Source organism: Pseudopipra pipra, chromosome 17 (assembly GCF_036250125.1).
Source record: "Pseudopipra pipra isolate bDixPip1 chromosome 17, bDixPip1.hap1, whole genome shotgun sequence".
Taxonomy (NCBI): Eukaryota; Metazoa; Chordata; class Aves; order Passeriformes; family Pipridae; genus Pseudopipra; species Pseudopipra pipra.
This window is the reverse complement of record NC_087565.1, coordinates 1297406-1311732: the sequence shown is the minus strand read 5'-3', so window position 1 is coordinate 1311732 and position 14327 is coordinate 1297406. Positions and strand designations below refer to the sequence as shown.

The following is a 14327-nucleotide window of genomic DNA, read 5'->3' as shown; positions in this document are numbered from 1 at the left end:
TATCCCCGCACAAACTATCCCCGCACAGCCCCAGCCCCGCACAGCCCCAGCCCCGCACAGCCCCAGCCCCGCACAGCCCCAGCCCCGCACAGCCCCAGCCCCGCACAAACCATCCCTGCATCCTGGGGGGTTGGGGCAGGAATGGGGCACACGGAACCACCCGAGCTGGGACTGGTTGGACCGTAGAAATCACGGTGGCTCTTAGGACGTGTGTGCTGCCCCCATAACGACACGAACCGTGGCGTCCTGCCCTTTGTACCCCTCCACAAGAAGCCAAGCGGTCACCCCAAGCGATGAGGAACAGATTCCAGAGGGAATAGCTGTGTGTCTCACATTAGCATTGGTTCTCAGTGACGACAGCTCAACCTCTCAACCCCACGAGCTTTCCCTTAATCGACAGGACTAAAGCAGACAGAGGAGCAGGGAATTGAACGTCTCTGCTCAGAGATGCAGCACTGAGGTTACTGCATCCCCCTCGCCTGCCATCAGCGCTGCTCAGCAGCAGCTATCAGGTTTCCAGAGGACAAGCCCATGCCATTAGCAGATGGCTTATCCAGACAGGACAACAAGAAACCAGTTGAGGCCTCTCATTTGACCTTAACTGGTTTTTCAGAGGGCAGGAAGCCTGGCTGAGGCATCCAAACACCAAACCAGCAGAGCCCTGTGCCCCAGCACATCCCTCACTCCCTATGAACTAAAAAAGGCCATGCTGCCCTTTCAGTGAGATGCCAAAATCCCTGTAAAAAGCTCCCTCGCTCCCACTGCTGTACCAGGGAGGGACACAGCCACCCTGGTGTCCAGGGGACCATTGGGTCCCACTGCTCATGTTGCTGCAACACCCAGGAACTTCTCCTGCCTTGGGAGAAGATGCAGGTAAAAATGTTTTCCCCTGCAGACTCAGCAATGTCCCAGGTTGCTCCAGCAAAGTGCTTCACCTCACCTGCATCAGCAAACAGTAGTTTTTCCTCTGAGCCAGTGGACTTTGCTATGAAGCAACTGTTGCAAGAGTTCTACCCCAGAAGGAGCAACATCCATGCAGAGCACACCCTGGGAGAGGAGATGCTGGGGAAAAATATAGCTTGATGGGCTGGAGATGGGACAACAGGGAGCTCCTGATGAGCCAGCATGACTGGGACCAGCCTGGATCCCGACTCAGGTCCTGGCTCATCTCTCAGACATCCCTGTCACTCAGAGTAGAGCAGGAGGATTTGGCAGAGAGCTGGCACACCACCCTGGGAGCTGGTACCTGGGCAGATGTGCTGGCAGAGTGCACTGGGCAGCCCACACAGGGCACACAGGGACCCGCCAGCTGCTCTGCGGGCACCGGCGCTTCCTGCCCATCGCCTCCCCTGTGCCCCTGGGTCACATGTCCTGTGGCTTCTGAGCTCCTCTTCCTCCCTCCCCTGTTGCCCCCCTCCAATCCTTATCGACTGCAGAGGAAGCCAGAGGAGATGTGCAGGGAGATTAGGAGATGCTGCTGCACTGCTGTGCGGGTCAGAGGAGAGGATGTGAGGAGCCACCCTTCCCTCCTCCATCCCACACACATCCATGCCAGGGGCTGGAGCAGGGAGGCAGAGTCCTGCCCACACATCACTCAGCTTCTACAGGGCACAGCAGAGCTCTCCCCAGGCTGCCCCAGGCCCGGCTGCTTTGCCAGCATCAGCCTCATGCAGGTGGCCTTCAAGAGCTCTCAAACATCCTCCCAGCACAAGAAGCAAAGGCAGCTGTGGGCTGGCAGCTGCCTGTCTGTGTCGTCAGCACATCTCTCTGGCTGAAAGAAAAACACGAGTGAGAAAACCAACGCTGATCCCCCAGGTGAGCGAGGCAGGACACTGCTCTCACAGCCCCTGTGCAGAGCTCATGGAGACAGGCAGCCAGATGGCAAACATCAGGCCAGGGCCCAGCAACCCCCCTCCCGGGATGCTCTGAGCTCCCTCTTGTCCTCCACAGAAATTTTGTCTGTGTCAAGCTGTGGGGTTTTGTACCAAATCCCAAGCTGGGCATCCAGGGCTGCTGGTTATACCCACTCCCACATGCAAGGCTGCACCCATGAGAGCCCTGGACTTGTTGCACCTTCATCACACAGGGTATGGGAACACATTTCCATCCCAAACAGAAGCAGAGCTGCTCCAGCTGGGGTAAAACACCAGCTTTTGCTTGCACAGATGCTGCTCTGAAGGTGTGGGTGTCCCTGGCCCAGATGAAAACAGGCTGGCAGCAGGCACTGGAGCAACCCTTCAGTCATCAGCCCAGTCTGTTTGAGAGGCACAAGCTTCCACTGACTCAACTGGAAAGGGGAAGCTTGGCACTGGTGCTCTGGACAGTCTGGCTAGGCAAGGTTCCACAAGCCATCCCCAAGGTGACCTTTTTCTGGCATGGCATCGTGGGTTCCATCCCCCTCAGCCCTGCCTGGGTGACAATGCAAAGACCACAGAGCAGCACAATAAACTGGAAGGAGGACAGGATGAAGACCTGCCAGCACAGCTCCTCCATCCTGCCTCTGCCACCTCCCTGCCTCCAGGGTGGGCACAGAGCTGTGAGGAGAGCAGAGGTACCGCAGTGGGCAGTGACAGATCCATGGGGCACTGACACAGAGCTGTGTCTCACTATGGAGAGGGTGAGAGGCTCGAGAAAGCTGCTCCCCAGGCAGCTGTGCCCCATGGAAGGGCCCAGCAGGGAGCCCTCCTGTGAAACATCTCTGCATCCCTCTCCTGGACCTTAGAGGGTCACTGATGATCCCAGGCTGTCAGACAGGTGGAGTGCTCCTCCCCACTGCCAGTAAGAGGAAGGGGATTGGATCAAGCAGACCAGCAAAAAACAAGCAGGACAGAAGGGCAGACAGGGAATCCAGCAGTTCCTGAGTGCACAGCTCACAGCCTGGCAGCCAGGAGCTTGGCAGGGCCAATGAGGAAGCCCTGGCAGATGTGGATTTGGGGACCTGAGTGTCCAAGAGCAGCAAGCTCTCCTTGGAGCATTTTGGGGTTTTTTGCACTCAACAAAGGCACCTTCTTGACTCTTTCATGCCCAGGGAGTCATGCCCTGTCACAAAACACATGGAGACAAGAGTGACCACACACTGTCCCCAGGACAGGGCACAGAGGCGAGGAGTGAAAACTGAAGGACAGAAAAGATTTGTCACACTGGCAGCAAATGCCAGTGGTGTTCAGATGCTGTGACTCAGTTTTCACCCACCCCACCAGACACGCAGTCAAGTTTCCGTGACAGCAATTTAACAACAGAGATGACTGTTGGCCAGGACACTCGGTGGCAGCAGGGAAAGGGCTTGTTCCCATCCTACCAGGGCTTGAGTGCCTCAGTGTCAGGGTAACGCTGGGAAGAGAAGGAGAGGATAAAGATCCCATCTGCTGCCGAGCCGGCCGAGGTCACCCCAACAGCCCGACCTCTTCCTGCCCCACGCTCCACTCCAACACTCTTCTGACACAGCAAGGGCCGAGTACTTGCCAGATGTGATTTCCAGATGTGTGCCCTGCCCCTGATCTGCCTGTGTGCCACTGTCTGCAGGAGAGGCCCTGAGGACTGGACCTTCTCCAATAACACAGGGAGGCACCTCCTCCTGTCACCTCCTCGTGTCACCTCCTCGTGTCACCTCCTCCTCCTCGGGCTCTCCATGTGAGTTCCTTCCACCCACCGCAACACGAACCAGAGCCAGAGTTACCAGAGGGGCTGCTGGTGAAATCAAACCTGCTCTTGTCACAAAGAGGCTCTTCCCTTTCCATCAGATCTGCTGTATCTGCACTAACTAAGGCTTCGCCTTCCACTGTCAAGGTTTTGGTGGCTAACCAGCCAACAGCACCTCCTGACAGCCCCATCCAACTGCCAGTGTCCGGGCACTGAGCAGACACCACCCAAGCCATGCAGTTAACATCATTTTCAGTTTATGTGGGAGAAGCAGGAGTGCATGGTGATGGCATTAAACCACTTGGGATTGTTTTTTAATGACCTCATCTGGGATTTATTTGGTCCCCAGAACTACAGACCTACTGCTGCTTGCACACCAACCTTCTGCATGGTTCATACCAAACCTCATGTACCAATGCCCCAAAATTTCACACTCTCATCTCTAGATCTCTTCATAACATGTCCCAGAGCCTGAGCTGCTGGGGGGTTACAGGGACCATACTCCAACCAGCACCAAGACCTTGAGAACAGGCTGACACAAGGAATTACAGGACATGTGAGACATAGAAGAAGGGGAAAAAAACCAAAACAAAACAACAAAACCCAATTTCTGCTGCTTTGTTGGGGGACAGAGCCAACTCCCTGCTGCCCTGTAAGCCCAGCACCACTTGGGTGCTGCTCTGGGGCCAGGGACACAGCTTTTTGGTCCTCTGAAGTTGAGGAGGGATTAGCAGGACAAAGACTGCAGGCTCAAAGGATAAGGGAGGTATCCAAAGTGCCCTGGGATCCTGGCCAGAGGAACCAGAGGTGGGTGAGTGATGCCTGTGGGATGAGTCCCCAAGCACAGCTCTGAGGCAGCAGGCTCTGTGTTCTGGTCTGAGGGGCCCAGGAGCATGAGAGCCTCACGAGAGAAGGACCATGACAGGCAGTGCCCAAATGCTCAGCAAACAAACAGGGCCAGTCCCCACCCCCTGCCAGCTGGGAAGCAGATTTATGGGGCACAGGCTTCCAGGGCAGGGAGCCAAGGGGGAGAAAGTCCTCTCGGACATCCTGTGCTCCCAACGCGGCCAAGCTCCCACCTGCAGCCACCCCATTGTCTGAGCTGGGCTGAGGTCTGTACCCTCAGAGGGTGAGGAGGAGGAGGAGGAGGGATGAAGGACACACCGGCACATGCAGGAGGGATGTCCTTTAATCACCACACCATCAGCACTTCTGGGAGCAAGTAAACAGGAAAAAGGCTCTCAAGCAGCTGCTCTACCCAGCGTCCCTGTGGAGCACAGCCTGCAGTGACAGCCTTCCCTGACATCCCCTCCTGGTGACGATTTCCAACCCCGGTCTGGCCACAGCACAGGGAGATGCTCAAAGGGAGCAGGATGGGGCTCTGCACAGGGCAGTCCCAGAAGAGGAGCACAGCACACTTCAGATCGAATCAGAGGAGCTCCAGCAGAGATGGGGAGCAGGACAGTGCCATGTTGGAGCAGCTCCTGGTGACAGGAGGCAAGGGAGCAGGCACAGCATCCCTCTGTGTGCTATCCAGAGCACAGAGAGCCTCCACACTCCACCCAGGAGTCTGCACACACCCCCAGACAGATAAAGGCTGAGGGTGAGATGAGAGGCTGAACTACAAACACGAGGCAGCACAGCCCCAGACCTGATGATTCCATGTGCAGGGAAAAAAAAAAAAAGTCATATTCCAAGAAAAAGCAAATAAATATGTTTGTAATGGGTTGGGGAACAAACATGACCTGTAAGGCACAGTCCTGCCCCTTCTGCCAGGGCTGTTGGCCATTATATCCTTAAGGCCAGCAGGCTAAGTCAGCTCAGGACAGCATCCCACAGCACAGGAGCTCACGTGCTGGACCACGACCTTCCCTGGGACAATTTCAAACCAGTGCCAGGGGCAGCCAGATGTGCTCTGGGGCACCCTATTGACAGTGCCAGAAAACAGTGACCAGAACTACAGAACCACAAATGTTTGCAAACAGAAGGGAGGAGCTGCAGAAGAACACAAGGAGAGGTCCATGCCAGACTCTGGAAGGTTTTCCACAGCTCCCCAGACAGGCCAGGTCAGGGCCTCCAGTTCCCAATCAGGCTGAAGAGCCACCAGACACAGAGGCAGCAGAGATGGAGCTGAAAAGGAGTTTGAAAATCACTGAGACTTTCAGAGTTCAGGCTGGCAGCATCCTAAAGCTCTGCTGACTTCTACAGATTTAGAGTGGCCAGCTTCTCCTAGAGACACCAGCCCGTGGCCCTTTGGGTGCTCAGGGTGCTCCACAATCCCAAGTCTTCCCAGTGTCCAGTATATCAAGGTGTCTGATATGTGACAGGGATGTATCAAGAGGCAAAGGACACCTGGGACAGGAAGGATGAGCCTGGCAGAGCCAGAAGCAGACAGCCCTGCCTGCAGCTCCAATTGCTGGGGGATCTTCAGAAAGGTCAAAAATTCTCAGAAATTAGGAAATTTCTCAGTTGAATCAATGTCCAAAAGTTTTTTCCATGTAAAACAGCTCTTCGTGCAATGTAAGAATACTCAAAATCTAAAGATTAAAACTATTTCAAAGGACAGCCTTCTCCAGTACTGCAGAGTCCCTTTGGGAATGGCTGCTGTCACTGTGTCCCTTCCTAAGGGCTCTCCCCAGCCTGGGAGACACCCTCCTGATGTAACACCTCCGGCAGAGAACTCGCTCGGAACAGATGAGCAGGGACAGCAGAGCACAGGAAAAGCCATGAGATCACCCACCCCCTGCGTGGCAGGACACAGCCACTGGCAGAGGATGTGCTGGATGTTAAACTGATCTCATGTGTGACACCAGCAGCACACACTGCAACCCACTGAGCTCACGAGCTCCAGGTTTGCTGGGACAGCCACAGGTTCCTGTGGGCATCCCTGCGTGTCAGACACCACATCACCTTCTCCACACAGCCCCAAGCATCTGCTGAACACACAGACCTTTCTCCCTTTATCCTTCTCTAACAAGGTAACCCGCTGGTTGCTCCACTTCAGCATCATCTTCCACCATCCACTTTCCGAGCCTTCCACCAGCCCCCTCCGAGAGGAGAGGATGTGTGGGGGGGTTACTTTTCAAAAACATTGTAAGGACTTGAAAATCTTCTGATTTCTATTGCCCTTAAACCTCAGGGCACAATAGAAAAGTAAAAAGTCTTCTCCAGTGACTTCTGATATTTCCTTTTTCTGCGTGATAAGGTTCAACCAATGGCTTAAAGTCAGAGCTGCTCGGGTTTTCTGTGCTCAAAGCCCCACACCTCCTCACCACACGCTGCAAGCTCTTCCTGGGCTCCCCACACCCTCCTTCACTGCGAGCCCTACATCAGGTCCTACCAAACCTGCAACAGCTCGGGAACAGGGACACAGCAGGGGCTGACTGCAGCCCTGCCAGGACACCCAGAGGCACCACCACACCCCCTGAGCCCAAACCACCAGCCCAGCTCTTGGCTGACCCAGCATTAAGCCCAGACTGCCACTGTTGGCCCCTTCACCTCACAAACCACAGCCCACCCACAGTGTGGTCCTGGGTGTTCCTACAGCCCTGCAGGACAGCAATCACTGTGCCCAACAACAGGCTGATCTGGAAGGGGTCTCACAGCTCCTGCCAGCCAGTTCCATGGCCTGGATGAAATGCTCAGCACAAAACTGTCACACCAGCCCCAGCAGCATCCCACTTTGGCAGAGACAGAGGAATTGGACACACTGTCAAGTGTGCTCCACTTCCAGCAGCTTCTGAAGCTCCCATCCACAGCTCAAGCTGCTGCAGCTTGTACGGGCAGAACTCAAGCAGAAGTTTGTGTGATGTAGCCAAAACTGTCAGGCAGTCACAACTGAGCCCCTGTTCTGAGAGCTCCTGCTCCAGTCCAAGTGCTGGCAAGTCCAACATCCTGGACAGGCTGCCCATCATGGTGCAGTAGTTTCACCTGGGTCTGTCCCCACGGGTCACAAGAGTCCCACTGCTCTCTGGAGGGGAAGGTCCCAGCCAAAAAGCAGTGCTTGAGTTCCCAGGAACACAGAAATTACATGAAGGCTGCACCACTGGGCAACTCAGAGGTCAAACCTGCTGTGCCACACACAGAGCTTGGGGGCAGAGACCTGAGCACTGCTCAGGGACAGGGACTTTAGCACTGGCTCCCACCAAGGTGGCAGACAGGCCTGTCCTCCTCTGTCTGCAAGCTGTAAGATATGCAGGAGGTCACAGCCTGCTCACACAGGCCACAGGGGTGACAGTCATGGTGTCTTGGGGACGTCTGCAGTGCAGCCACTGCGATCAGATAAGGAGCTGAGCAAAGGCTCTGAGATAGGGATGACCATCCCTGCTGTGCAGGCAAGGGAGCTAAAACAAAGAGCAGTAAAGGGATCACAGATTGGTCTGGGCAACTCCTGGCTCAGCTGTGACTGAGATGGGACACATTAAAAGTCCTGTAAGAAATCCCACCACAAAACTGCCCCCGGGGATGGGAGGTGATGGAGCCGAGCACTGTCACCTCTTTGCATGGACTCTGCAAAGCCAGATGTTCAGATCCAGCTTACTCAGGTGCTCCTTTGGCCACACATGGTGTCCAGCCAACAGGCAGGGAGAAAGCCAAGCCCTGAAAAACTTGGAGTGCTCAGGCCCTTGATGTAGGTGAGAAGCAATCAGTCCAAGAACACCCAAAACCTCTCCAGCACATTTTAATTAGCGGGCTTGAACCCCATGAGCCAATTCCTTCCACGTGGCTGACTGGCAGATGAAGGAACCAGAGAGATAGACAACATGGGTGCAGGTACCACAGGGCAGCACTCATCTCCCAGCTGGCCAAGCTCCAGCTGCTCTCCAGAGAAGCTTTCCTTTGTTGCAGAGAAGCTTTGGAGATGCCAAGGGAGGAGGTAATTTTTGTGTCTTACTACTGCATGAGTAGGGGGTCTTCTAACCTGTTCTTCCTGGAAGATGCTACCAAGAAGAAAGAGGAGCTGACAGAGGGCTGTGAAGTGAGGGGAGAGGCTGTTTCAGTTTGGAGAAGGCACAGCAGAGCTCACTTTGATTTCCCCTGTGTAACACAAATACCCTAGTAAGCAGGAAGGGGACTGGTAACGACACAAAAAACCCACACTCAAGAAACTCCCACAGCAGAGCGTCAGCAGGGGAAGCTTTAACCATCCCAACAGCCACAGCCATGCTCTCCCCCTCCCACCCCAACCATTCTGCAGCCCTCTGCTCAAGGCACCTCCGAGAGAGCTCCCTCCTCCCAGCTGCAGGGGCTGCATCCTTGGTGGTGGGGCAGGGGGGGACCCACCAGTGCAGGAGCCATCCTGCACCCCTCGAGGAGCTGCTCCCAAGCTAGTTTATCCTTGAAAGCCATTTCTGGCTTGCTTGCTTCTCAAGAGCCCCAAGCCCCTCAGTTTAAGCAGATGGCCTCAGAAAAATATAAGTAAAAAAGAAAAAGCTGCGCCTTGGTGGACTAATGAAAGAGGCAGGTACTTGGAATGGCTGAGGCAGGTACGAGTCACACTTCACAGCCACTTTGCATTAATATTTTACAGCCTCTTTCTTTTCTTTTACACAAGCAAGGGCTTTTCTGCACCTTCACGGGACTGAGCTCATTTCACGGAAAGCAAGAATGCAACCAGGGCTTTTTCTGAGGTAGTTTTTTTTCCTCCTCTCTCTCCTCTATAAAACAAACATCTGCTCCAAATTTTCAGCTTGCTCTCTGAGCAAACTCTCTGAATTTTCTGACGTGTTTCAAGGCAAACAGATCAATTAGAAGCTGGCCTATAGCCCCCCAGCACATGAAGGTAAGAACACGAGACCCTTTTATACTAAAAAAAATAGTTAACACAGGAAGCTAAAAAAAAATATAAATGCATAAAAGACAACTGACTAAAGGGATTAGCTCTACTTTGCTTTGGGTGATTAACAAAAAGAATAGAAAATTATTAGCACTCTTCCCATCACAGCAGACAGGCCCTCTGCAGAGTTGATTAGCAAGAAAGCAATGCATTGGTAATTAGAGCTGGCTAGAACCCTTTGGATAAAAACAAATATTAATTGAAAAAAATGCCCTTTTTTTTGGCACAAACGAGGACTGCATTTTTCAGTTTCAGTTTTGAAAAAGCACAGGGGAAGGAGGCGACTGCTTTCCAAAGGGGAAGGCTTCCCACACGGGGAAGCTTCCCCCCTCCTCCCCAGCCCTCAGCTCGTGGAGAGCCCCAGCGCCCTGGAGCAGGATGAAGAGCTTAACGAAGAGCAGGCACGGGTCCTGTCCAAGAGAAGAGGCTCTTCATCGGGAGCCCAGCTGGCTGCGGGCCCCGCGCCGCCCCCGCCGCGCTCACGGAGGGGAGATGTGGGGGACACACACGCCGACCATCCACACACAAAGGTCACTCTTTATGCAGCGCTCACAAAGCCCTACACAAGGGTCACAGAGCAGGGCACCACGACAGGGCTGTCACACCAGCATGGGCTCCCCCCTCCCGGCACCCCGGCACCTCCCAGCTCACGGGCAGCAGAGGCCGGGCAGGGTGGTGGCCAGCAAGGCTGGTTGGCTGCCTGAACATCTACAGGCACGTGTGGTGATGTCACTCAAGACCTTTAAGACCATCAAGTCCAACCATTTACCCAGCACTGCCAGGTCCACCACTAAACCATATCCCCAAGAGACACATCTACACAACCTCCTCCCCAGTCAGCATCCCCCTGGTCCAACCTCCCTGCTGTTAGGAGATGATGCACATGAAGGGCTTTGTCCTTAAGTGCCAAAAGTTCCTTCCAGAGGATGGCTCAGACCCTGCTTGCTTCAATAAATAACTTGAAATAAAGGATGGCCCATCACCTCAGGGCAAAGCAGTGTGGCCAGTGGAGAGATGAGAAGTATTGACAGACCAGCACGTGCAGATCCTGGGGTGATAACTGCTCTTGACATCTCCCACAGTGATGAGCCCTTCCCGGGCTGCAGCCAAAGGGGCTGTGCTCTTCCCAACAGGGTCAGTCATGGAGCCAAGTCCCCCAGCACTGCCCCCCCCAGACAAACACTCATCTGCTTTCTGCACAGCCCACCAGGCACAGAGAAAGGAGCACAGATCCTCTATGCTTGGTGTTCACAGAGACAGACACCTCTCCAGTACATGGCCCGTCACACAATGTGCCCCGAGTCCAAGACCTCTCTATGTGATACACTGTGGATACTCACTCGTTCTGAAATGGATAAGAACCCAGGATCACTCCTACTTAGACAACTAACTTGTGTGCAGGGTGGTCTGAAGCTCCCTGGTGGTCTCCACGTCTCAAGAAACACATAAACATCCGTTACAGACCCATGAACATCACACACACAGTTTTTGACCTGAAAACCCTCAGACTTTGTCCAGTAGAGATGCTGTTCCAAGGGGATGAGCCAGGAGGGGAATACATCAGTGTATCTTCCACGTGAAGTGGAGCTATCACACACCTGGCTTTTCCCAGGCATCCTTTTTCTGCCCAGAAAGCACATCCAGATAAAAATAGGGAAGCTGGCCAAGAACCTAGTATTGCTGGCCATCGATCCCATGGCTTTGCCTTGCCTGCCTAGATACACAGTCACTATTTGTGTACACAAGTTGATATTTCCACCTAGAGCTCCCACACTTCTGTCCAGGAAGTGCTAAAGCAAAGCTCTGCTCCTCAGCCCTGTGAGGAAAGAGGGGCAAGGGGATGGGTGCTGCTCAGGGTGTTGGGTGACACCTGAAGAGGGGACTGAGGACAGGGAGAGATGCTCAGGTGCAGAGAGGAGGCCATGGAGAAAGCACCCAGCATCAGAGAGATGGGGCTGAAGGCATGGCAGCTCCTCAGGCTGATGTTGCCTGTCTCCAGTGTGGCCCACCTTCCCCCTCGAGAGGGTCACACACACTGTGGGAACACCACATGTGTTGGGAGGCACACAGAGGGAACCCAGAGCCCATGGGCACCATGTGGTCTGTAGACTCTGCAAGAAACTCCCCAGCACAAGCATCATTTGCTGTGCCTTAGTTTGAGAACACCTTAAGCCCAGGGTCAATAGACTGCCACTCTCTCCTCCGTCTCCCACTGCCTCACTGCTCCCAGAGGCCATTCTGGGAAAGAGATGGGGGAGCTTCACATCCTGGTGATGCTAAAGGAGCCCAAGGCTCCCTCCAGATCTGCCTGGAGACACCACTGGGCAAAAGGTAGAGGACTCCGAGGGTCTAAGGGCAAACAAAAGCCCCAAACTGGAAGCACCAGCATTTTGTGGTTCTGCCACAGAGACGTGGCCATCATCTCCACATCCTTCCCTCACTGGAGTCCCTGGTACTAACAGCATCCCACCTTCCCACCCTGGGCCAGCAGCACTTGCCAGGAGAGACAACAGCCCCTCCTTGGCCTCGCTGTGCCCCAGTCACACCCTCAGCACAGGGAAGGCCAGCGCCAGCACTTACATCACGTTTCCTTCATTCACATCCCCTCTTCCTCACCTCCAGCACCAAACAGAGCCCTCGTCCTGTCCTTGCGCTAGTGCATTTGGGGGTGGGAAGGGCCGTTTAAAAGAAAGAGCAGTAACCTGGGAAACCAACACCGACGTTAAAAGTTTCCCAGTGTGGGGCATCGCTGCTCTCGCCCCCTTTCCCACCCATCTTTGTGGTTTGACGCTCAGGTTTCTTACGCACCCTTTCCCGTGCCCTCCTCATTCCAGAGGTCCCCATCCTGCGCGGGAACCCGGAGGCACCGCGGGGCTGCAGCACCCACTGCGAGGAGGGGGTGCGGGACCGGCCCCACGCTCAGCTCGCCCCGTGCCATCACCCCCGCGCAGATGTGCGGAGGGGAACGCGGAAGAGGACGGAACTACAATATTTTGGGTTGGTTTTCCTACTTTTTGCCTTTTCCGTTCCATCTCATCTGTTGCTCCGAGGTGCAACCGCAAAAGGGCTCACACCAGCCCTGCCTCCTTCCGAGGCTCCCTACGCCTTTCAGGTGCTGTTAGCCAAGGCACCACCCGGGAAAACACCTCGTTTATCCCAGGGGAAGTTCGGTGCCGAAGAAGGATGCGGAAAGTTGGGAGGCGGCGCTGGGCGGGGGCAGTGGCGGTACCGGCCGCGCATCCCCCGCACACCGCGCGGCCGGGGCCGGCCCCGGGCTGGGAGCCGGACCCCCCTGCGCCCCCCGGGCTGCCCGCGGGCAGATGCTGAGCGCGGAGAGCCCGGGAGTTAATTCCTTTTCATTTCCCTCTTCCTCCTCAGCCACCCAGCCCCCGCCGCCCCCCGAACGGCGGCTCCAGCCCCGCACCCATCGCCCCGAGGGACCGCGGCCCCTCTCGCCCCGCTCCCCGCCGCGCTCGCCCCCAGCCCCGCACTCACCGGCCCCCTCGACCTTCTCGGAGCCGCGGCTCCAGGTGACCTGCCGCGTCTCCAGCTTCACCTGGAAAGTTTTCCGCTCGGGTCGCTGCGACTTTTTGGAGTAGAAGAGGGTCATGACGGTGCCCACCTCCAGGCTGCGGCAGAGCTGCACCGCCTCCGCCTCGCTGGGCGCGCCGGGGCCGCCGCCCGGCCCGGCCGCCATCGGAGCGGCGAACAAAGGGGAGCGGGAGCGCCCGAGCCCCGCCGCGCCCCGCGCCGCTGCCGCCCGGAGGAGCGGGGAGAGCAGAGGGAGGAGGAGCGAGGAGGGAGGAGGGAGGAGGGAGGGAAGGGGCGGGGGTGCGGGCGGGGCGGTCCCCGCGCCGGGGGCGGGCGGGAGGCGCAGCGCGGGGGGTCTGGGGGGCACGGAGCGGGGTGATACCGACTGGGGGTCTCGGCTGACAGAGCACCCCTCGGGGTGGCCCGCCTGGGCAGGGGGCAGTGTGGACCCCGCTTGCCGGTGCTACAGACCCCCCAGCATGCCTGGGGTACCGGGGTGCCCTGCTCCCCTGAGCACACCCAAGTACCGGGGTGCCCTGCTCCCCTGAGCACACCCAAGTACCGGGGTACCCTGCTCCCCCGAGCACGCCTGGGTGCCACCCTGCACCCCCCAAGGAGGGCTCCCAGGTCGCCGGGGTGCCGCTCACCCCACGACACCGCGGGGTCCCAGCACCCACCGCAGGGTTTGCGTGGCACGTGCGGGGTCCCGGCTCTGCATCCCGGTGGCTTTTCCTGCGGACAGAGCCCTCGCTGTGGCTGCCGCTGGCGCCATGGGGCGGCTTCCCGGTGGAGCCCCGTCTGCGTTTGCAGTTTCCTCCGCACAGATCCCGGCTGGATGTGTGTTGACATGGAAAGCGGGATGGGGTTTGCGGGGCAGCCTGTGGCATCCTGGCCCTGGGGGACGTGTAGGGAGCCGTGGGGCTCTGGACGGTCTTCAGCCCCTCTCTGGCCCCGGCTGGAGACCACACAAAAGCAGGGTTAGTGAGGGGATAAGTGGTTGAATTGGGAAGCGTTTCAGAGCAGTTTGCTGCATTCATGTGGTTAAAGCCTGCAATTTCCCTTTCTGTGTGCCACTGGCCTTCCTCCCTGTGCCCCCGCCCCACCAGGACACCCCAGGACACGCTGGGCACCCAGGTGTCCCGGGCTGGGGACAGAGTCCAGTGGCATCTCTGCCCCTGAGAGGTGATGACTGCCAAGGGCAAGCACAGCCCTGCTGCAGGTGAGGTTGGAGGGGTTGTACCCCACATAGAAATGCACAGGTATGTGATATATGTGTATGTATACAATATAAACACACACATACACACACGTGTGTGTCCGC

The 14327-nt window shown here is 56.5% G+C and overlaps 1 protein-coding gene across 4 annotated transcripts in view; it reads right to left on the bottom strand.

Annotated features, from left to right (window-relative positions):
* The window catches only part of PLCG1 (phospholipase C gamma 1), a 41201-nt gene extending 27971 nt beyond the window's left edge, over positions 1-13230 (bottom strand). For 2 of the 4 annotated variants that reach the window (XM_064673603.1, XM_064673604.1), the window contains exon 1: positions 12971-13230. In XM_064673603.1, coding sequence (XP_064529673.1) covers positions 12971-13172 — 202 coding nt within the window. In that variant the 5' untranslated portion in view covers positions 13173-13230. The remainder of the gene's footprint in view (positions 1-12970) is intronic. The other 2 variants (XM_064673605.1, XM_064673606.1) reach the window with 1 other exon arrangement.
* Positions 13231-14327: the final 1097 nt, after the last annotated feature.